General features: G+C 35.3%; 2 protein-coding genes across 2 annotated transcripts in view; both read left to right on the forward strand.

The window, feature by feature from the left end:
• LOC141486572 (uncharacterized) overlaps window positions 1-7,396 on the forward strand; it is a 114,977-nt gene extending 107,581 nt beyond the window's left edge. The window contains exon 3 of the mRNA XM_074184756.1: window positions 76-7,396. Within this exon, the coding sequence (XP_074040857.1) occupies window positions 76-7,394 (7,319 nt within the window). The 3' untranslated portion in view covers window positions 7,395-7,396. The remainder of the gene's footprint in view (window positions 1-75) is intronic.
• Window positions 7,397-7,420: 24 nt separating this feature from the next.
• Window positions 7,421-23,304, forward strand: part of LOC111502168 (uncharacterized) — a 46,605-nt gene continuing 30,721 nt past the window's right edge. Inside the window, exons 1-4 of the mRNA XM_074184755.1 lie at window positions 7,421-8,864; window positions 9,221-9,438; window positions 16,451-16,651; window positions 16,712-23,219. Coding sequence (XP_074040856.1) covers window positions 7,421-8,864; window positions 9,221-9,438; window positions 16,451-16,651; window positions 16,712-23,219 — 8,371 coding nt within the window. The remainder of the gene's footprint in view (window positions 8,865-9,220; window positions 9,439-16,450; window positions 16,652-16,711; window positions 23,220-23,304) is intronic.

Consider the following 23,304-nt stretch of genomic DNA (forward strand, 5'->3'; position numbering starts at 1 on the left):
AGGGTCCATTTGTATATGAATATGTAAATTGATCCATCTATTGTGAAAACTGACTTTTTCCCTCCTTTCCTATAGATCTCACCACTGTACTACTGGTCGACAGTCGTGGAAGGTCTTCTTTCGGAAGGTTTCTCAGTGTCAAACCAGACCTAGGCCTTATCACCTCAACTGCTCGAACTTTCATACAAGAGGGAGTAACCACGGAGTACGCCACTCAAGTACTTGGTACTACCCTTGACAATGGACGTTTATATGCTCATTTACTTACAAAAAGCTCCAGAGTACTATACGACGATTCTCCAACGAAAGCTCACGAACTATCCAATAAAAGATGGCACCTGAACGAAAACCTCATCAATCCTCAACAATTCATAAGAAACATTGATTATATTTCTCCCAATAACGTGGATAGTATTCAAGTATTTCCTACTAAATTGGGAAATCCACATATACCGATTACAAATAACCGTTACGAAGAAACTCTAAGTAGTCCACAGGAAATTATCGAAGAGGAAATATTGAAAGAATCACCATCAAATAACTTTAGGGTGCCTTTTGATGATGATTTAAAAAACAGTGTTGATATTCCAATTCAAAATAACGTGAAGGTATTCAAAATAAGTCCACAAATTCGTGATATCACTCAGGAAAATATCATAAATCACAAAGAAACGAATGATAAACCTCTTTTCGATAATTTTGCACCATCGAAAGTGAAACCTTGGGAAAATTTACCGACTTTCACCGTCAGGAATGAATTTTCCCCCTCCGTATCGTTTTTGGGGGATCTCCCAGAATTTGAGGAACGTACAGAACGAGCTAAAATAACCACACCAGCTGAACGAAGGGCAAAATTATTATTCAGAGCTGGTTTGACCAAACCAAGTCCTAAAGATCTAACATCAATAACCTACAGTGGTTTCGCAGATTTCACTACCACTGTTGGAGACACTGTCATCATTTTTTCACCACATACAACGACGGAAATACAAAAACTAGCTGAAACTACAAAAATATCTGTCGAACCTATATTAATTCAGCCCACCACTACTCTACAAGAACCACCTTTAGTAACACAAATCAAAACATTTTTATCTTTGGAGCCACCTATAGAAACAAAGACTTTCAAAGGTCATAAACTAGAAATGAAAACTTCTATTCCGACTATGGTGATAGATAAAACAGATAGAGCAAGAGAACCTAAGAGTGAGATACTTGATGAACAAATAGACATGGATGCAAAATCTTCTGTTTTAGCTCATGAACAGGGACAGGAAACAGAAAGTAGTAAAATTGCAATTACTTTCTCTTCAGACGTTATTCAACCATCGGAGAGTCAACCAATAATGTTGTCAACACCTTCCGATGAAGATATCGCAAATGTTCTTGCATCTCTGCAAGCCTTAGCTAGACAATCAACAGAGCCATTCAACAGAGTATCCACTAACATTCCTGATCCACCCAAAGAAACTTTCAAAGATCTCAGTGTAAGTGGAGCAACAACAATATTTTTCGATGATGACTTCCCAATCGAAACAAGTTCAACAACACATTCACTGTCAAGCAAACTGGTTGAAGAAGAAATATCGATGACTACTGATAGAGAAATAACTACATACATAACTACGGAAGAAGTATCTGAAACACAACCTTCAACGTTCAAAAAAGAAACGACAACTGAAGATGAAATTCTAACGACTAGTGAGAATATTATTAGTACCACACCATTTGAAGTAATAACACCAGATATTAGAAAAAATGAGGATAATAAATTTGCTGACATTGTTTGTTCTGATGGAAGTAAAATTGTTCCTTCCACTGTCTATAAAACGTTGACATATTTGACAACATTTTTCATTCCCAGTGATGGAACAACGACAACTTCAATTAAATCTAATGAAGTTATATCATCGGAAATTAATTATCAGACAAGATTGTGTGATCAAATTTCCATGCTTCCAAAATCCGAAACACCAAAACCAGTTATCGATGATAACACAACTATTCAAGAAACTGATGAGACTACTCCCATTTCTGATGATATTTTAGAAGTGACGGAGGAAGTAATATCTACAGTTGAATTTTCAGAAACAACTCCTCAAGAAATAACAACGGAAAGCCAATATATGACGGAATCAGAAGGGGAATCAACAGATGCAACAACTGAAGATGGAGATGAAGTTGAAGTGATATTTAAAACATTATACACAACTTATACGTATCTTACAACGTACTTTCAAGAAACAACTTCATCAGTCGCTAGTAGAATAGTTGTTACTACAAACGTTATCACGTCAACTTTGGATCCAGGAAAAGATGCTACGGATGATGCCGTATCTGGATTATTTGATAACGATAGGAGTTTACTCTCAAAATATAAATCGAAAACTGTGACATTCGAAGATGTTGCTAACATGGACCCTTCTAGTGCTGAAACTGTTGCTCCCACTATTTCGTATAACTCAGAAGAATTTCCCACAGATTTTCAGGAATCTGTTCTCTCTAGACCAACGCCTATTCTTGACGATAATAAGCTCATGCAAACTGTGAATGGTGTTAAAACTTATTACACCACATATACGTACTTTACAACAATTTTTGTTGATGGAGAAACTGAAATATCCAGTAGAACAGAAGTTTACACGAACTACGTTACTCCCTCGTTCCAAAGTATACTTGATAAAGACATAAAACCCACAAACGTTGCCTCTCTGGGGGAAGAACATACAGAAACAGAAACAAAATATGATGATAATGATTACATCAGACAGAAAATCTTAAAATCAAATATAAGAGCTCAAAATAATTATAATACGATAAATCGAAAAAAGCCTCATGACTCTGATAATCAAGGTGACAACGAAATTTATGAAACTTCAGATTATAAATCAGTAGACAAAATTTCAACTTCAGCAAAACAATCAACAGAATATGTAACGTTGGAACGTGAAGTAAATAGTTCAAATAGCGATGAAATAACAGAAAACAATATTCCTAATTTGAGTGAATATGAAACCATTGCTACAATGGTGACAGATGTGCGAAGCAGTACTTCAGAAGGAGCTCGTAGGGTTATAGATAATGTTGATAAACGTAATGTGCTGGCGGATGACCAGATTGTATCGGAATCAAATAATGATTCTGAAATCATACCTTCGCCTACTTTGCTCCTTCAAACTAGTTACACGACATTCACGTACTTCACCACCATGTATCATGGTACAACTTCTAGCAATGTTGTCAGTAGACTAGAAACAATTACAAATGTAGTAACGCAAACGTTAACACCAACGCAAACACTGAGCGTGGAAGATCTTACTTTACCTATAACCTATTTCACCACATTTACGTATTGGACCACTTTATATAAAGACGGTACTACAAAAATAACCAGTAGGGAAAAAACTGTTTCCAATATTGAAACACCTGCTATAGAAGCAACAGAAATTAATGAGTCAGTTCCAACAAGTGCAGAATCATCAAGTACAATACTCCCTACAACATCTGAAAATATAGTTCCTTCAAGTATAGGAGACGATGATCTGACTACTTATTTCACAACATATACGTATTACACAACATCATATATTGGGGATGATACTGTTTTGAATAGTCGACTGGAAACTGTAACAAACGTTTTGAACAATTCTTTCGAACTTAGCAGTAATCATATTGGTAGAGCAGTTGGATCCGGTAAAGGGAATAGGATAGAGGAAACTGATGATAAATTAAAGGTTGAACTTCCCAGTATTACTAGTACTATCAAGCCAACCGGACTGTTGTCTACATTGATTAGTTCCTTAGAAAACGATGGCACCACCACAATATTATCAACCGATGTTTATGGAACTTATATTGATGGTTTATATGCTCAAGTTCTCGAGAGTACTTCTTTCATTTCGACTAACGAAATAAAATCATCCCCTATTGAATCGGTTCATTTAAACCCCACCGGAGTAGTAAGTATCAACAAGGGAAAGATAGTTGATGCTGAAGGTGTTAGTACCTTATTTTATACAACGCAGGCTATTGGAACATACATTGATAATCTATATGCCCAAGTAATCGAAAGTACGAGTTCACTTGCCGTTGATGAGGTAAAGAAAGCAGCACTGCCAACAGACTTGCCAATAGCACACAGAACGGGATTGGTTAGAGTCATAGAAGGATCCATTGTTCAAAATGATACCACAACATTTTATGAATCAAAAGTTCTTGGTACCAACATAGATGGAAAATATGCACAAATTATAGAAAGTACTTCTAGCTTTCTCGTCGGAGCCCAAGTGTCTGTCAAACCAAGTATTGTTGAACACAGTATAATACCTACTCCCACTCAAGCACCTGAGAAAATACATTCCACAACCAACACCATTTCCCCATCTCCAGTTGCGATAGAGGGGTCTATTAAGGACTCTGCAAAAGAAGATGAAGAAATAAGTTCTGAAGAGAATGATGAAAACGAACCGGATGAAAAAGAGAGTGGTAGAACGAAATATAAATTATCATTTCAATCTCGAAAACGAACCAGTACACCAGCCATTCGACCATTTGCTTCAAGACAAAGACCTACGTTTGCTCCAAAACGCAAACAATCTGGACAAAGTACAGCTGCTACCATTACTAGAAGCGATTTTACTCCAACTGTCACTGCAGTTCCTGCATCTAAACCGAACAGGTTCGGTGGCAGGCGATCATCTTCGGGTGTTAACATTATTCAACCCACGGCATCGGGTGGCAGGCGATTTTCAAGACCAAAATCCACCGGTAGTGGAAATGGCTTCAGCTCAACTTTTGGAAGTGGAAGACGCAGTAGTTCACGAATTCAACCAACAATATCTGGATCTAGTTCAAGAAGAGGTGGATTCAGATCTTCAAGCTTTGGAGTTTCAATCAGACCTAGTTCTTTATTCGGAGCTAGACCCCGAGTTCGACCTACTCTAGTTTCTGGTTTACTTAGATCTCCCAGCTCAAATATTGTATCTCAAACCTCCTCTGATGCTGAAAATGATTTGACTACCATAGTGACTGATGAACCTACCGACATTACTGAAGAGGATAATGACACAACTTTGGCTTTACAATCCACAACGGAAATATCATCATCTAAACGAAATCAAAATCCACTTCTGAGATTCAGGAGGCCACCTCTGGCAGCTCGTACTACACCAAGAAGCGCCGCAGTGAAAACCGGAAAAAATCTACCGATAAAAGGAGCAACTAAAACGACATCTAAAGCAAAAACAACTTTCAATAGGCCAAGTAGTTTACTTAGACCAAGACCTAATGCATTGTTCCCTAGACGTGGTTTATTCACAACTACAACGAATGCACCAGAAGAAGAGGAAGAAGATTTTGATGATGGCGAAGATCTAGAGGAGGAGGACGAACCAGAAGAAGATACCGATTATGATAGTTCTTTAATAAATATCCAAATATCAGATCCTCCTACCTCACAAATATCTGAGAGTGGTAGCCTTAGTAGAAACAACGTTCAAATTCAACCATTCTTCAGGAAAAGATCTAAACGTGATACATACTCTAGATTCCGGAGACCAACTAGTACAACTGCTTCTCCGGAAAATCACCATCAACAAACTGAAAAATCCCAAAAGCCGTCTTCGAGAGGAAGATATTCTAATAAAGCTAGAAATGCCAAAACTTCCCATTCAACGACTTCTTCTCCATCTAACAAGAGATCGAGAATATCACCAACTAAATCGAATCAAACAAGAACACAATTCACCCTCCGAGAAAATGACAAGAAAAATAATTTTAAACGCCCCACTTCTTCATCAGGTAGATCTAGCAAAACTACAACTGTCTCTAGACCAAAACCTCCAAAATTACGTAACAACCATCAAACTGAATCGTCAGCCATTCCTAGAAAATCATCTAGTGGTAACAGACAAAATGCGAGAACGAATAATAGAGCCAAAAATACTCAGCGTCCAAGATATCAAAATAATGATAATATTGAAAACGATAACTTTGTATTACCTTCATTTGACGGAACAATTACTATAACTCATCAAATTCCTATGGAAGTAACAATACCAGTAGTCAATGGAAAAATTACAGAGTATAAAAATATTGTTACTGCTAAGTATAGTACGGAAGTTCTTGGCCCTTTGCAATATTCAACATCACAGAATGCTTTTGGGACGGAAGTCAAGGTTTTATTGAGTGAGAATACTGCTACGGGTAATAATGGTGCAACAGTTATTACCCAATTTATTCTTAACGAAACTCCAACCACCAGTATTATATTTACTCCTACTTATATCAATAGGCGCAAAACATCATACTCTCATGTTATTCCAAGTACGATTTATGAAGTAGAACAGATTGTGAATACAATTCAACCTGCTCTAGCAGCTCAGGCACCTCTAGCAAACATATTGCTGTCTCAGTTGCTATTAGGTGGCCTCCAACCTCAACAAAACCCTCTATTGGGACTTCAGCAACCGCCATTAGTACAACCCACTCCTACAACGGAATTCAAAACCAGAACAACAACATATATAACCACAATAACAAGCGAAACCTCAACAGTCATACCGCTTACATTCAGAGGCAAAGAAATTTTTACAACAATCATCGATAGCAGCGTTAATGTTCTTACTGCTACAGAATTTTTAACAGATACAGTAGTACTTACGCCTACTTTAGGTTTTCCTGGACCACAGTTGAATACTGCTTTATTACTACCCCTTTTGCAGCAGCAACTTCAACAGCAGCAACTTCAACAGCAGCAACTTCAACAGCAGCAACTTCAGCAGCAGCAACCTGCAGTGAATTTTTTACTGTCTCAACAGCCAGCCAATGTGTTTAATTTGGATCAGTCTGAAATCAAATCTTTGAACGAAGACCAAAATAAGCTCAATTTAGCTCTGGTGGATTCTGAGAAACTTCAAGAAACTGAAGAAACTACAGTTTCACCCAGAAGAAAAACTTCTAGAAGAGGAAAAATCAACAAACCCGCCCGAGTAGAACCACTTAAAGAAACGAGTATTGTGACCCTTTATGTATCTGGCAGGACTCCTGGTGAATTCACAACTGTTCTGTCGACAGTAACAATAGGTGAAGAAGGTGTTAGGAAAAGAAGAGAAGTACCTGTACAGCCCTCTAAATCATTTACTGAATCGGTCTTCAGTACGACTGATATTTTCGATGGTTTAGTCATGTCTACTGAAGATACTTCACTTGAGACATCGGAAACTGAAAAAGAAACAGAAAGTTTAGAAAGTATTATAGGTGATGTTCCAAAATATATGACACAAACTCCTGAACTATTCAACACAGAACCTACAAAATCAAAAAAATCTTCAGAAAAATATAAAATTGAGTATGTGAAAGCTTCGAAAGAAATTTCGAATAATTTTTTAGCATAAATGACCTTAGCAAAGTAGCCCCACTCATGCCAAAGGTCGAAACGTCACTAGAACATGGGGGCATTTTCTCCAACTCAAGTTTCTACGTTTCGCATAAAATTGGCAAACGAATACAATCAAAGCATTCAAAATTATCAAGGATCAGAAGAGACTTATCAAAAACTAGTGACATCAAAACTATTATACCAACTTATCTTAAGCAGAAAAGAGTTGTGAAGAAGCTGATACGGATTCAACCAGTAATGAACGACACGTCATATAATTCTCGAGAAAATAATGTTTTCGAAACAAATACTAAACCCAGTGAAATTGGTGTTACAAGACGAATAATAAGACGATTGAAAATCAAGAAAAAGAAAAAACGTATTATAAACCATCTCACAAGAGACCATGTAGGTGATATCGATGTGGAAGATCACGTGCAGCAAGCAACAAAACCAAGAAGGAAAGTAGTTATTACTAGAAAACGCATTTTACCTGATTCCAATAAAACAGTAAATGTCCGGCTTTCAAACGACGTCATATCTTCGATAATGACTAGCGAAATTAAAAGTGTGACTGTCGAATCTGTTTATGAAAACAACCTCCACCATTCAAGATATGATAGTTCCAATAATTCAGATGAAATTGTCGACAACAACGAAGATGAAAACGTTGATAGTGGTGAAAGTTTTGAAGAAGCTGAAAATGAAGATGGAGAGCTCAACGAAGATGAATCTGATGACGATAGTGAAATCGATGAGTACGATGGTGAAATTGAAGATGAGGAGGAAATTGATGACGATGATGAAACTGATGACGATCATACAACTAATGAAGAAGAAGAAAATTATAATGACGATGACCATTCAACTGAGGATGACACAATATCCACGGAATATTACGATGCAGCAGAAAATGTACCACGTGATGAGAATTCTGAACATAAAATCAACACCATGAGTAGCATTGATGAAAAATACGAGAGAAATGGAATTAAACAAGATTCGGACGTTCAAAAGGACGAGATAAGTTCTGGGTATTTGGGAGATGAATCATTTGAAAAAAAATATGTAGAACTGAAAAAAAATCTAAATTATGAAGATATATTCAACATAAATAATCAACCTACTTTCCAAGATATTCCTGAGTATGAACCTTCTTTTCCTGAACTGACTGAATCTCTTGATGCTCCTGAATTTCTTCTAAAGACTACTGTTTTATCTTCCACTGAATTTCTGACTAGAACTGTTACTGAAAGTAGACTAAGGACATATACTTTCGTCATCACCAGAGTTAGCGGAGACGAACAAATAATAACGTCAACAACTGAAGTGAAACCTCAGATAAAAACAAGCGTATTAACTGAGTCTCACATCAAATTTACAACTCTAACATTGTTGAACTTAGACGCCACACAGACTTTAACTGATTTTGAAAATACTCTAATTACCACTCTGGATAACCCACAAACTCAACTTCTTAACCAAGGTGAGTCTGCTTTTGTATAAAACAACTCCACTTAAGGTCGATTCTATAATGTTTAAATCTTACTAAGTTTGTAACGGTGGCATTATGGAATTGAACAACATTGTACAGAATTTTGTTCTTTTCGTGAATTCCTAAATTTCATTCCTTACTTCCAAATTTAACTGTTTTGTGTACATACGTTTCTGTAATATAATGTTTTTTCAAGAAGGACAATCATTTTTAATTTTATTTCATATATTTTTGATGAAATTTTCCATCACAAAAGTTTGAATTTACTCAATGTGGTTGAAAACTTCATCTTACATAACCCTCTATCGAGGTATTATTCATGTTATTGTTTTATAACTCCGACTCAGAGCCTGAAGGTAGAAATTTCAATGAGGAAGCTAGATACAACCTTGCTACGAGAATTATGTCCAATGGAGTGGAAGTTATAGTTGCTGGTGACAAGAAAACATTACCAGGAGAGGATTTCAAAAGATTACTATCGACTGGAATTAAAAAACCTGTAACATTGAAGCCGAGTACACTTACGGATCACATGGTCATGATGATGCCTCAGGAAGAGTCAAACGTAAGCTACTTCTTATAATTGGGGCTTTTACAGTATATTTTTCGACAAAATAACCTTATATCATTTTATACATGAAATTTTTTTGGTATATTGCAATCCTTATGTAAAAACTACTCTAGTTTGTTTTAGATATTACCACTTTTTCTCGATCAGACGGTCCTCAATTGAAGACAAAATGTGAATAACCAAGAAAAGTACTCAATAAAAATAATTTCGCAAACGCAAGTGAGACATAAGTGGAACCATCTGTTGGTGTAACACCCAAGTCAACTTGCCAAGTTTTTATGTCAGTGTTGGTGGTTTGACCAATCAACCGACAACTGCGGTAGCAGAAATTTGGGAAGCTAACCTGAAATACCATCGGAAAACGAATCCACATGTTTCTAGAAATGTTATGAAATCGAGAAAGGTTAATGCAGTCAAGCTACTGAAAATAATGCAATGAAAATGGAGAGATAAATAGATAAGTACTATTCTTTTCATTCTCATATTGACTTCAATTTAAGAGCCACCGGTAGACAGCTGTTTCGGCCTATTGGACATCGTCAATACCGGGCAGGCGGTCCTCAATTGAAGACAAAATGTGAATAAACAAGAAAAGTACTTAATGAAAATAATTTTCGTTACAATTTTAAAGAGTTCAGAAAAAAAATATGATTTAATTTATAACCGTTTTCGAGTTATTGATTTTTGTACAAAAATGCTAGGTACAATTACTAGGTACACCCGTTTCTCAATATTATACAGAATGTTACAAAATAATTTTTTTACTATGGCTCAAAGTTTCCAGGAAACAACTGTACCAAAAATCAGACATTTCTAGGTAAAAAGTAAAAATTTGCAGGGGTATAATATGTGAAAGTACAGAAAATAACAGAATTAGGATGATTGAAAATAACAAAATCGTAAACAAAATATCATACTTTTACAATAAATGCTAGAAATGTTATCCATTATATTCTAAACATTTTAAAATGTTCTTTTGTACGCGGTTGTTTTTTCAATTTCATGGGGATCCAGAACTTCAATACACCGCACTATTCGCCGTCGCAGTTCTTCTTTGATAAGCACTAGAGTAATGTACACCCTTTCTTTTGAAAAACCCCATAAGAAAGTCATGGCATGAGATCGGGTGACCTCGGTGGCCAGGATACTTCACGAATTTTTGACGACCGTTAATTTAAGCGTTTAGCGCCATGGGATTGGCCAGTCATAGAGTTCACTTTCAAAGAGTAGTTTTGTTGAATTCATTTTCATAGTATAGTGAGATACAGAGGGGACTAATGTAACAAGTTGTATAATGGTTTAAACTTTGAACCGATACCGATTCTATGTGTGGAGGATGAAGTTTTGAAAGGGTCTTTTCTGAGCTTGGCTATCCGAATAACTTTAAGGTATTCATAGATATGAATTTAATAGATGATTGTATAATATCATATTTTGAATATGTTGATTGCAACTAACCGTATAGAGTCATTCGGATTTTTCACAACAGTTTCTTTGTGTTATATATTGGCATATTTGTCGAGTACCACTCTGTTTGGCTACTCGACCGTAAATATAAAAAAAAAACTATTGTTTTTATGGAGTAGCTCGACTTCGAGACAATATGTGATTTCAGGCACAATTTAGAAAATAAAATCCTTTAAAATAAGAGATATTTTTTTATTACCAGCAAACAGAACATTGGCGACGATGATTACTTTGTTACCCATACGTACAAGTGCAGTGTTGAGGCGGAACCGTTGGAGATTGCGGAAATCCCAGATTTGAAATATTTTTGTCCGAAATTATAAAAAAGTTGCAATGATTTTTTTGAACATTCTGTATAATATTGAGGAACAGATTTTATCGAAATCAACAGCCCAAAACATAATTTATGCTCGGGCGGAATTCGAAGAGATGAATTCTATTCATTTCGAAGTTATTTAGTTTCGAATTGTACCTAGCATCTGCATAAAAAAATCAATATCTCGAGAACGGTTGTAGTTAGGTACATGGTACCTAATTTGTGATATTGATGACTTATTTATTTTGTGGAAATTCATCTTCAATTAAATGATATAGATATAGAAATAAAATACTTTGTCTAATTTCCACTTACTTAATGTATTGAATTCATACGAACAAGGTTTCGGTTTTTACACCATTCTCAAGTATTCTAACACTACTGACCTAAGAGAAATATATATATATATATATATATATATATATATATATATATATATATACAGATGGAGATTTTATCGAGTGTGGATGATACAAATCAAGAATGAAATAATTCGTGGACATAACACTCAAAAAATAGGGGCAAACCGCGGACACGTGAGGCCAATAGCCAGAAACACGTGTCCGCGGTTTGCCCCTATTTTTTGAGTGTTATGTCCACGAATTATTTCATTCTTGATATATATATATATATATATATATATATATATATATATATATATATATATATATATATATATATATATATATATATATATATATCAGTGAAACTCCTCAACAGTTTAGCTGTGAAGAAAAATTTGAAACATTCGAATGTTGAGTTTCATGAGATTCAGATAACTGATCAACACGAAACGTGATTATTCCACACGTATTATGTACATACAAAATATGGAATGAATTCGATATTTCATAGTAGAGTAGCTTGTTAGTTTAAAAACACCACGAATCTACAGAACTTGATATTTCTTTTGAAAAAATATCTGCTATCACAATTGTGACTTAAACTTCCATATAGGTACTGTACTTTTTGTTTACGACTTCATTTTAGCATACTTTGTATTATTCCTGTTATAAATGTTGTTGAATTAACGTTATCATTATTATTTCTGCTTTGATAATTATTCATTTCAAATAATGGTGGACGAGCGGGTTTCATGTCGTCGAGTGAAACTACATTTTTATCAAGACTCGTTGCTCCGATCGACTTTCCACACGAGTACTTTTATTCATAAAATTGTCCAAGTAACCTCAATTTGTTGAAAAATATCTGTCATTTCAAAGTTTTGGGGTGTGGACCATCGGGGGTAGTCCGTTCCTGACTTTGTAGCAAAACAACTGACTCCTGCATGAAAGCTCATCGAAGGAATTCATTTGTTTAGTCAATTACCAAAATTTGGATGATTTTGAATATTCACTTGAAAAGTTATCAAAGAAAAACATTTTTCATTTTGTAACTTCGAGGGCCCGTTACTTGGTAACGAAGGATTTTAGGAAAAAAAGTTATATGAAGTACTGGTGATATTTTGACCCCATCTATACATTCCCGAGAGGAAAAGAGGAAGTCCAGGGACACCCTGTATATATCTGAGAGTAGGTAATAAGATATATACCTTCATTCATTAGTACCAACTACATAAACTTCAAACTGTGATTAATTGCGTTGTCATCTTTATAAATTCAAAAGTGGAGACCTACACAAATCTGTTTGCTCGTTAAGGGTTCTATATTTTGAGTTTTTGATTGATTCATTGATTTCCATGGCTTCCAACAAATTCAATTTCCTTCCTTCACTACATGTATGTAAGATTTTGAGGTTTTACTTACTTATTTTGTGGTTTGTTTCTTGTAGATGTTCGTACATTGAAAATTTTTATTTATTTTTTTTTTTTGGCTAAACCGACGTGTTCACGGAGTCTTACTTCGAAATTTCTACCGAATTGAATGAATTGAAAGTCATCAAACAAATAGCGGTCAATAACCAGGTGTCCTTAATTGAAAAGATTATTTCAGGTAAAACCCATAAAACTATTATAAGAGAACTGTACCCATACATCAAAGAACAGAATACAAATATAGCAGCATTAATTACTCAGGTAAACTTTCAGTAAATATTTAAAATTACTTTTCCAAATTCAACATAATAACATCTTTCATAAGTAATAATAATTTAGCTAAAATTATATTTAATGCAAAAACTAGACGTGACAGAATGAAGAAATCTGGCATATATAGAATAGAATGTAGTGAATGCTCTGCAGTATATACAGGCCAGACCGGTAGAAATTTCGAAGTAAGACTCCGTGAACTCCGGTTTAGACAAAAAATCTCCTATGTACTAACATCTGCATTTGTCCGGCTAAGATTTGAGCCACCCTGTGGCTCAAATATTAGCCGGACAAATGCAGAAGGCTGTCATTCGTGGCTCACTGCACTTTCTCAGGGCACATTATTCCCGAACCCAATGATCACTTATCCCACGGTGTGGTCGTTGGCCGATAATGCTGGCGCGCCCTCCTGAAAATATCGGGGCTTCGAAGGATAGGGCCAGACCAGCGCAAACCCAGTTTGAAAAATAATAATAATGATGATGGCCATGATAATGGTATTCAATCACTAAAAAATGTAACTCATGATATGAAAAGAGAGAGAGAAATAAACAGTAATTTTTTATGACAAAGTGAAGTGCTCATTTAAATACACTGTCAATACAAAAAATATTCACAATATAATTATAGAAATGCAATAAAAATACAGTGAGAATTAACATTGATGACAATTAAACCATTATCATGAAAGTGAACAAAGTCAATAACATTAATATTTAAATTTCAATATTCACAAATTTATTTAATGAAATTCTTGGAGCAATACATATTTCACAGCATTTCTGAATTTCTCATGACTGAATATAGATCGAATATATATTACCAAATAATCAAACATTTTCTTGACATTATATATAATGGATTGTTTTGCCAATGTAGTTTTAGGTATCGGCGACGATATCACGAAGTTATCAAAACTTGTATCGTATTTAGCCATCGAGCCAATTTCAGCACTACATCATACATACTTTTCAACATGAAAATGCCCGTTACTGTTAATAATTATTTTTGTGCAAAGAATAGGGTTTCACAAGATTCTCTGGATTTCGCTTTATACATATATCTAACAGCTAGAACATATGAAACGAAATAGTAATTTAATGAAGCATGAGAGGTGTTTTGCCAGAAACCAATTCCATATCTGAGCTGAGACTCAATTATTGCAAAATAGATGATGGCTCTCAATGATGATAAAGTCAGTTCCTTCAAAAGAACTCTTATAGCAAAACATCCCAGTGAAAATTTCTTCGCTAAATTTGAAGTGAGTGTCCAATTTCCTAGCGTAATCTAAATCAGTCTAAATATCATCACGGGGTTCATCATTCTTCTACAAATCAATAAGGGCTGAGTCATTTATAGACGAGTGTATCGGAAACAATATAATGGGCCGGAACAAAACCGTGAGATACCCTACAAATCACTGAACGGAGTTTGAAAGTTTCATCATCAACGGAGACTCTTGGGTTCGACCTGACAAGTATGATCGAAACCATCTCAGAGCAACATCCCTAGAAACATATATTTCTGGTTTAAACGAATTGAATGATCCAAGAAGTTAAAAGCTTTTGCGAGGTCAGAAAACATTACTGCTTCTGTCTCACCTCATTCATTTTGAGATATTTTTCACTATCAGCATAATTTGTGCTTTCAAATTCCTGAAGTTCAAATTGACAGTTTCTGAGTAAATAATTTTTACTGACAAATGACGCCAATTTGTTATTAACATGCGTTTCTACAAGTTTCGCAATAGTTGGCAGTAGTGAAGTAGGTCTTATAGGTTTCTTACTGAATCAGTCCTCACCCTTGGACAGTTGATTAATCAGCCTTCCAACACTCAGGAAATAATTCTCTCGAAAATATGTTGTTAATTGCTTCAGCTAAGGTTTCTAAAGCATTCTCTAGTTGATGTAGAAGAACTTTTGCAAAGGTATTCCAACCTGATGTGTTCTATTGTGTTATTAAAAGTGTTAACTGTTGTGTTTTGAATGCCATACTGATGCCATACTTGTGATATTTTCATCTGATGAATATCTGGCAAGAAATATTGTTACGTCCATAGTGAGTAACATACTGAAATAAGTTCATCCCAGATACATTTCCGATGAAAATAAAGATGTAAAAATTTGTTAATGATTATAATAGGAATATCATTTTTGTGAAATACCATTACTTTTTGAGAATCTTGTTTTCAAATAAAAATAGATTGCATTTCTGAAACAAACTCAATAGCCAAAATTTCCGATCAAGCTCAAAAGAAAACTCACATTGGTACCAAAAATATTACACTCAAAATTTGAAAAAAGTTGATGGTTTGACAGAATTAAATATTCGCAGAAAAATATGTGTAAACTTCCAGTATACTATCCCAATTCTGTCTAAATTAGGATACACTCCTATTTCATATTTGATAAAAGTATGATTTGGTATTTTCAAAGAAGTTGATTAAGATGTACTGAAAGGAGAATACATTGATACCCGTCAGATTCCAGAAAAAACTATTAGTTTCATTTCTTTGATTAAAAGTACAATATATAAATAACAATAAAAATTAATTGGCGCTCCGGGCAACTTCACTGATTCCAGCGGCGCATTTGCTTTTTCAGCTGCAGGAAAACCCGGAAAAACCTGCTCTGCCAGTGTCCTCTCTCTCATAAAACAAAATGTAGGATGTCTCCATTTTCATATGATAACGATAATCCATTTATTCCGGTGTAAGCCCTTTTTTACATGGAATTGGACAAGTCAATACAAGTTGAAGTGATACACAAGCTATAGTATAAATATATATAGACATATACATATGAATTGATTGAATATGAAAAGGTAATTTCATCAATGCTCTTTGAAACATAATTTATTTTTTCAGGAAGAATATTGAAACACTTGATGCCACTATATAGATGACTACTTTCATATTAACAGAATATATTCAGATTAATGAAATGAAACTTACATTAAAACTTTGAACATCATCATTCATATGAAATTCAATAAAAAGCCAACAATCAAAATTATTTCTACTACCTTCCTGAGTATCCTTCTCATTTTTAGTCATTGATTCTTACTATGGTTTGCCGAATCTACTTATAAAATTATGCGGGGTCATTTCATTTTGTATCTATCGAACATAAATGAACCAATTTTGCAACAATCCCATAAATTTTCATAAATTCCAGGTTGGAACCATGCCATCCCTTTACACTAACCAGTTTGTTACCAAAACATGTTTGACAACATTCACTTATTTGACTACTTATCTAGAGGGAAGTACTACTACTGTTTCTAGTCATGAACAGGTCGTGTCGAACGTCGCTACAGAAGAAAGGAACACGGGTAAAATTTTACCAACACCTGCTATGGGTGTAACATTAACTCAGGTAAGATGTACTTATGAAATCTTTTATTATTGATGAAAAAAATTTCATTTCACATTTCAGTTTCCAAATTTATCCGTTGGGGTCTTCCATACAACATATACGTACCTAAATACAATTTTAGATGGTGAACAGCCACTGGTCCTTTCTTCCGAACATACTGTTACAAATACTGTCACTGCTCCTGATGACTATCTTTCACTCCTGCAACCATCGGAAACGATTTCAGCGATGAAAGACACCAATACCTATTATAGTACAATTGGTCTTGAAAAAACATTATATGAGGGAGATAAAACTTCAGTTATTAGTACCAGAGAAGTGGTAACTCAGGTTGTCATAACAGAAAGTGTACCACCACAAACTACTTCAGTAATGACTTCATATATAGCTTTAGACTTGGAAGAGAATCCTTCCTCGATCTCCTCATATATCACAACAGATGTTGTCAAAACATACTTTGTTACATATACGTACTACAATACACTAATAGAGAATGGAAAGGAAGTTGTCCAGATGAATGTTTCAACATCAAGTGATGTTGTAACAGAACAATTATATCTTCTGCCAAAGAAAACCAATAATATCATTGAGAGCACAATTTCTTCAGCCAAAAATGATTTTTTTGAAGATATGAGAGAGTCTAGTGGTCTAGAGAAATTCCAGATTCTTGCAACAAAGTCTTATTTCACCACTTTCACTTATTTCACAACCCTTCTTCAGGAAGGAAACGAAGCCACCCCAACAGTAATAAGTTCGAGAACTAAAGTTGTTGAAAATTTGATTACTGAAGTTATAAATCCAGACCTTCTAGATGAATCATACTTGAATGAGTTCAAAAATTCCCTCGATGAAGGTCACAACACAGTCATTACTGTTGCAACTTTGTTGAATGGACAGAAACTTGAGGTAACAGCTTTCGCTACTAAAAGTGAAAACGGAATTGAACCAACCAAAACATTGCCTATAGAGAAAACTGAAATTCCAAAACTGAAGATACAAAGCGAAACCACTACATTGGAATCTTCCTCACCAAGTATCATCACAGGGTCAACGATTGTTTTCATAGATGATGATCCATTTGCCCAACTTACAGCTACACCAATACTAACTACGAGCTCAAAATTGAAAACTCTTGACGATAATAATAGCTTAGCTTCCCTCGTGAGTTCAGAGATTATCGAAGTGAGTGAGTCACCAACAGCTCCAAATAAAAGCAAACGATCCACTAAGAGTAAAATGAAAACCAATTACGATAATATTTTGCCATCAAAAACCAAAACAGAAACAAATAAAATAAAAACTCGAACTCCGACCCAAAAGCCTGTCAACATTCTATACGAAAATGGACAAGATGAACCAGTAAATAAAATTGAAAAGCCGGATTCCTCCCAATCAGATTTGTTGGGTTTAGCATCAATTAATATCAACAGCTTGCAAGTTTTGACCCCTGTTCTCAATGCTATGGCCGGTTTGATCAGCACTAATTTGAAAACCAATAGAAGAAATGATATTAATATCACGACAGGATCTACTATTGGCAAAAACCCTGATGTAATTCATAAAGCTAATGGAGAATCTTCTTATGACTCACAAAATAGATCTCCAATTTACATACCTGTTGGAGGACTAGCGGATGATTTTGAAATAGCGGAAAGTCAAAATATTGCCAATTTTGACTGGATCGACTCCCCATCGAAACAGATATCTAGTACACCTCATGAAACGCCTCTTTTGAATGGAGGAATACCGATTTCACCAGGAGAAATAATTACTGCTCATTCGGACGTTATTGTTGGAAAACCAGGTCGAATTGGTCCTAGAATCCCTTCAATTCCTCTATATCACATAACAATGGATAATGGTGCACCAATAGGAATGAAACCACCTCCTGTTCCGAAAAACTTCAGAAACAAAAGTCACGAATATAAACATATACCTATCTTAAGCATAGATCATAATAAACCCGTTCCAAATATAGTTCATGCACCAAATAAAGATGATTACATCGGTCCTCCACCACCTGTGCCTGGAACCATGCACAGCTCTCTGAATAATAGAAAAAACCTTCTACATCCACTAATAAAATCAATTGAACCCAGCTATGGCACCAAGTTCAAGGTACCTCTAAACAAGCAAGTATCTGCTGAGAGTCAAAAGTATTATGATTCTGCATATAAAGTCAAAGAAGGCAATCTTGAACACCAATATCAAAACCTTCAAGGAACTATACAACAAAACTACAATTCCATGGCGGAACACTCCTACCCATTATATGCTCATAGTCATTTCGCTAATGAACCCGCTACGTTGATCAATGATTTCAGTATAAAACCCTCAATTATCAACGAACCGATAGTTTTTCCAGAAATTGTTGAACGATCTACCGGTCAGCCTTTGCTAGTCAATATTCAGCCTAGTCAGGTTGCTTTCGTAAGCCTTCCGTTCAACAGAACCACTGCCTTGATATACGGTGGATCTACAGAACCACATAGAAACGGACAATATTTTGATGATCCTTCTCCATATCCCGAACCAGAGTTTTCAGGAATAGAATTTGATAATGGCATTCCTCAGGTAGCTTCTGTTTACCAGGGCGACTCAGTAGATCAGAAACAGGTGAATGGTTTTATCAAAGTCCAGAATCAACTCATCAATATCGACCCTGTCACAAGTGAAAATCAGAATGTGGACATTAACATCAAACCTACACGTTCACAAATTCAAAATGGTGTTTATGTACCAATTGGAAACAATCATGAAGTCAGTCTGAATGTTCCACCAATTTCTTTCGGTTTGATGCATCAGGGAAACGATTTCAATGCTCACGTAATAAATCATGCTGATAGTGTATTTAGACAATCGTCTCACAAGGTTGTTGAAGATGATAGAAATAATAATAAGCATATTAAGAACGATAAATATGAAAGTGTTCATTCAAAACCTGAATCCAATGCTATTTATTATCAATATCAGAATGCAAACTTAAATAACAAAGATACGCCTTATTTCCATACTACAGAGCATAGAACTCCTAGTGTTGTTGATTATAAATACCAACATGGACACGTTGATGATAAAGATTTGTCTTATATTCAAACGCCTGAATATAAAACTCCCAGCAATGCTGAGCATAAAAATCAATACGGTTACAATAATGATGAAGATATGTCCTATATCCACAGGCCTAATCACAAAACTTCCAACGATTTTCATCATAAATATCAAAATGGATACGTTAACGATAAAGATACGTCTTATATCCATACGCCAGATCATAAAACTCTAAGTCCTGTTGATCAGCAATATCAACATGCATACGAAAATGATAAACGTAAGCCTGATTATAGAGTTCCCAGTACTGTTCATTATACATATCAAAATGGATACGTGAATGAAGAAGATGCTTCTTATGACCATAAACCCAATCACGGAAGTAGTCTCCCTGGCAATATTCTACACCAAAAAAATCAAAATTACAAAATACAAGTGAATGATGTTGCTGGCCATCAAGCAGTAGGAGTATCAGAACAAATAACTCCTGACCATACACCAATTTCAAAACCACAAAACATAACAAGAATTCCGTCTATCCCAGAAAGAAGCCAGTGGTGGCTTAAACCGCCTAGAATTTATAATTCAGACTTGATACAGTACATGACTCCTCCACCATTAGTTCAAAATACTTGGACAAAACGCCCGCCGATAAAGAGACCGCAAACGTCATTACCGGTTTCAGAGGTACCTCTTAATGAGCAATTCAATTTGCATTATCCAAGTTATGCTATACCGTACCCTGCTCCTAACAAATTTGACGTATCTCATTATCAAAATATTGAAATACCCAATAGTCTTCCAGAATATCATTCCCATATTAGGACGCAATCAAATTCGTCGGCATATTCTAGTACTGACTTAAAGGTAGGTTATCACCGAGATGATGATCTAGAAAACGAAGATGGTGAAGTTGTTCAGGAATCAAATAGTAGACCACTACTACCAGGAGAAGTCCCCACAGAGATTCTTGAAGCTCAGAAAAATCCTTATTCCTCGAATAATACTGTTCGATTTCCAAATGATGAATATGTTCCATACTATGACAAAAATATTAATATTCAAATTCCTGTTATGACTCAAAATCCGAGACCATTCGTTACATCCAAACCAGATACCAAAAGGACCGTTCATAAAGAAAAAATTCAAATGAAACCATCTGAAACGAATTTCGTTAGCGCAAATCGGATTTCCTTCACAGAAACAAATGTGAAAGGTAACAATAATTTCTCAAAATCCAAAGGCACCACTCCAGGAGTTTCTGAAGCTACTAGTTCGAAAGTATTTGTGGTAGCTGGTAGTCAGTTCGTTGCTAAACCACAATCTCATAAAACTATTATTAGTGGTTCTCAATTCTCACACGGACATAGTAAAAATAAATCTTCGAATTCCAAACCTGACTATGGTTTTGATGATAGATTCAAACCAGTTTCCTCGTATGATAAACCAAACAGATCACACTCCGGTTATAATAATTTGGGTTCAAAAATTCATCAATCCATTTCATCTACGAGTGCAACTAATCTCCAAAAACCAGTACTTATTTTCATTGATGAGACGGAAGCTAATAAAAAAGACTTTTTCAATTATGCCCATAAGCCAGAAATCCCAACTGGATCGGTTCAACATGAAAATGTGAGACCCAGTGTAACGTCATTGCCGATTGATATTCCCATTGACATTCCTGAAAATTCTGAGAAATCGCAATCTAATATGATTCCAGTTAATACCCAAGCAGAGAAAGCAATCGTTTTAGATGACCATGTTCCAACATTCAATAAAAATGTCACACAAATCACAACAGAAAAATATTCCAATAAAATTCGAAAACCCATCACTAAATCCACGTTATCGGATGACTTGGTGACATCCGATTTGAATACTGGTGAAATAACATTACCAGATAATCCTGCAAGTGATATATCAGACATGGAAGTTTTGAAACCTCCTCCATCAGTACTACCACACATTAATGAAATAGTGAAAGCTCCTAGTAAAGAGAATGGTTCTATAAAAATGAAAATTTTATCTTCAACAGAAAAAACATATACATCAAATTCCCTCAAAGAACTGGTACCTCCTCCAGTACGGACAATGGATGAGGAAGTTTTAGGTATGAATCCACCCCCTCTCATATCAAACATGTTACCAAACACAACGTTTAAACCTTTAGTTTCAATGGAAATCGATATCCCTAAAGTTCAGATGGTACCAGTACCAAGTTCAACAACACAAAAGTACAAATATACCACAACCAGAAGACCATTGACACGGATACCAAATTACAAAGTCATCACAACAACAACTTGGTCAACAACAAAGAAAAGACCTGTATATCCATTTTATAACTCGAATCTGACAAATAGAACTAGTCTAACAGACTATATGACAGAACAAAATGTTATTAAACCTACACCATCGATTAGGATCAAGCCTCCTATGGAAGTTATCATTGGAAAACCAAATCTGAATTTTAATGAAAGTGAAGAGCCTCCAAGTACTTGGAAGAATGTGAAAATTATCGAGAGAGATCAAAGTGTCGAGCTCGCTGCATCAGAGATTTTCTTCAATACACCGGCTACAGAAAAAACTGCATTGTTCACGAATGATATATCCGATCTTTCAGCGATAGAAAGTGGTATACCAACACGTGACTTTGAAATTCATTCAATTCTCAATACAACAGATATTGCATCGAAAGGTGTTCATCATGCTGGAAACGAAATAAAAATCAGTGATGATTCTACGTCTGTTTCAACTACAAATAGAATTCCGTCTATAACCTCGATTGGAATAAAAACAGTTCCCACCAAATATATCACCCACATGAAAACGGCCACGGTAACTATCACTAAAACAACAGTGGTGAAATCACATGGCATGAAGAAGCCATCTACGTCAACTATATTGATAACAACTACAGAAAGAAAAACAATCATCGATACTATTACCGAAGTTCATACTTTGGTGAAGCCGACGAATATCATAGAAACAGTTACCACAACAATTCAACAGGGCAATTCTTTATATCCTCCAGAAGTATACGGCAGTCCATATCCCTCTATTCAGATAAAACCCAATATCGCGAAAACAGGTCTTAGCGCTTCTAGTTCAACTTTGAATTTTATAACAAACGACAGTGATAATGATCTTGACATCATTATTCACGAAACTCCCCCACCAACAATTCCTAATGAGAAGGATCAAGCAGATGCGAATGAATCAATCTTAGTGGTAATATCTGACAAAAATACCAAAAGTATAATTCAAGTTCCAAACAGTACCTTTGAAATCCAGGAACGAGATGAAATGATAGCAACTAATAAAGTGAATAACGTTTTACTGGGCGGTATTTTGATTGCCAACCATCCACGAGAAAAAGAAGGAAAAGCTAAGGATAGGTGTGAGCCCGAATGTAAACCATCAAGGAATGAACTTTGTCAAAAATTGGAAGGAATTATGAGATGTGTCTGCAGACCTGGATTTGCTAGGATGTTTCCCGATAGACCGTGCTTGCGTAAGTATTATTCATTTATGATGTCGAAAATGATTTTGAAAAAGTGTAAAATTAGCATTATTAGATTTTTTCAAAATAAAAAAAA

This window comes from Leptinotarsa decemlineata, unplaced genomic scaffold (genome assembly GCF_025532065.1).
Source record: "Leptinotarsa decemlineata unplaced genomic scaffold, Ldec_3_MD MMD2_tig00026358_RagTag_RagTag, whole genome shotgun sequence".
NCBI classification, from domain to species: Eukaryota; Metazoa; Arthropoda; class Insecta; order Coleoptera; family Chrysomelidae; genus Leptinotarsa; species Leptinotarsa decemlineata.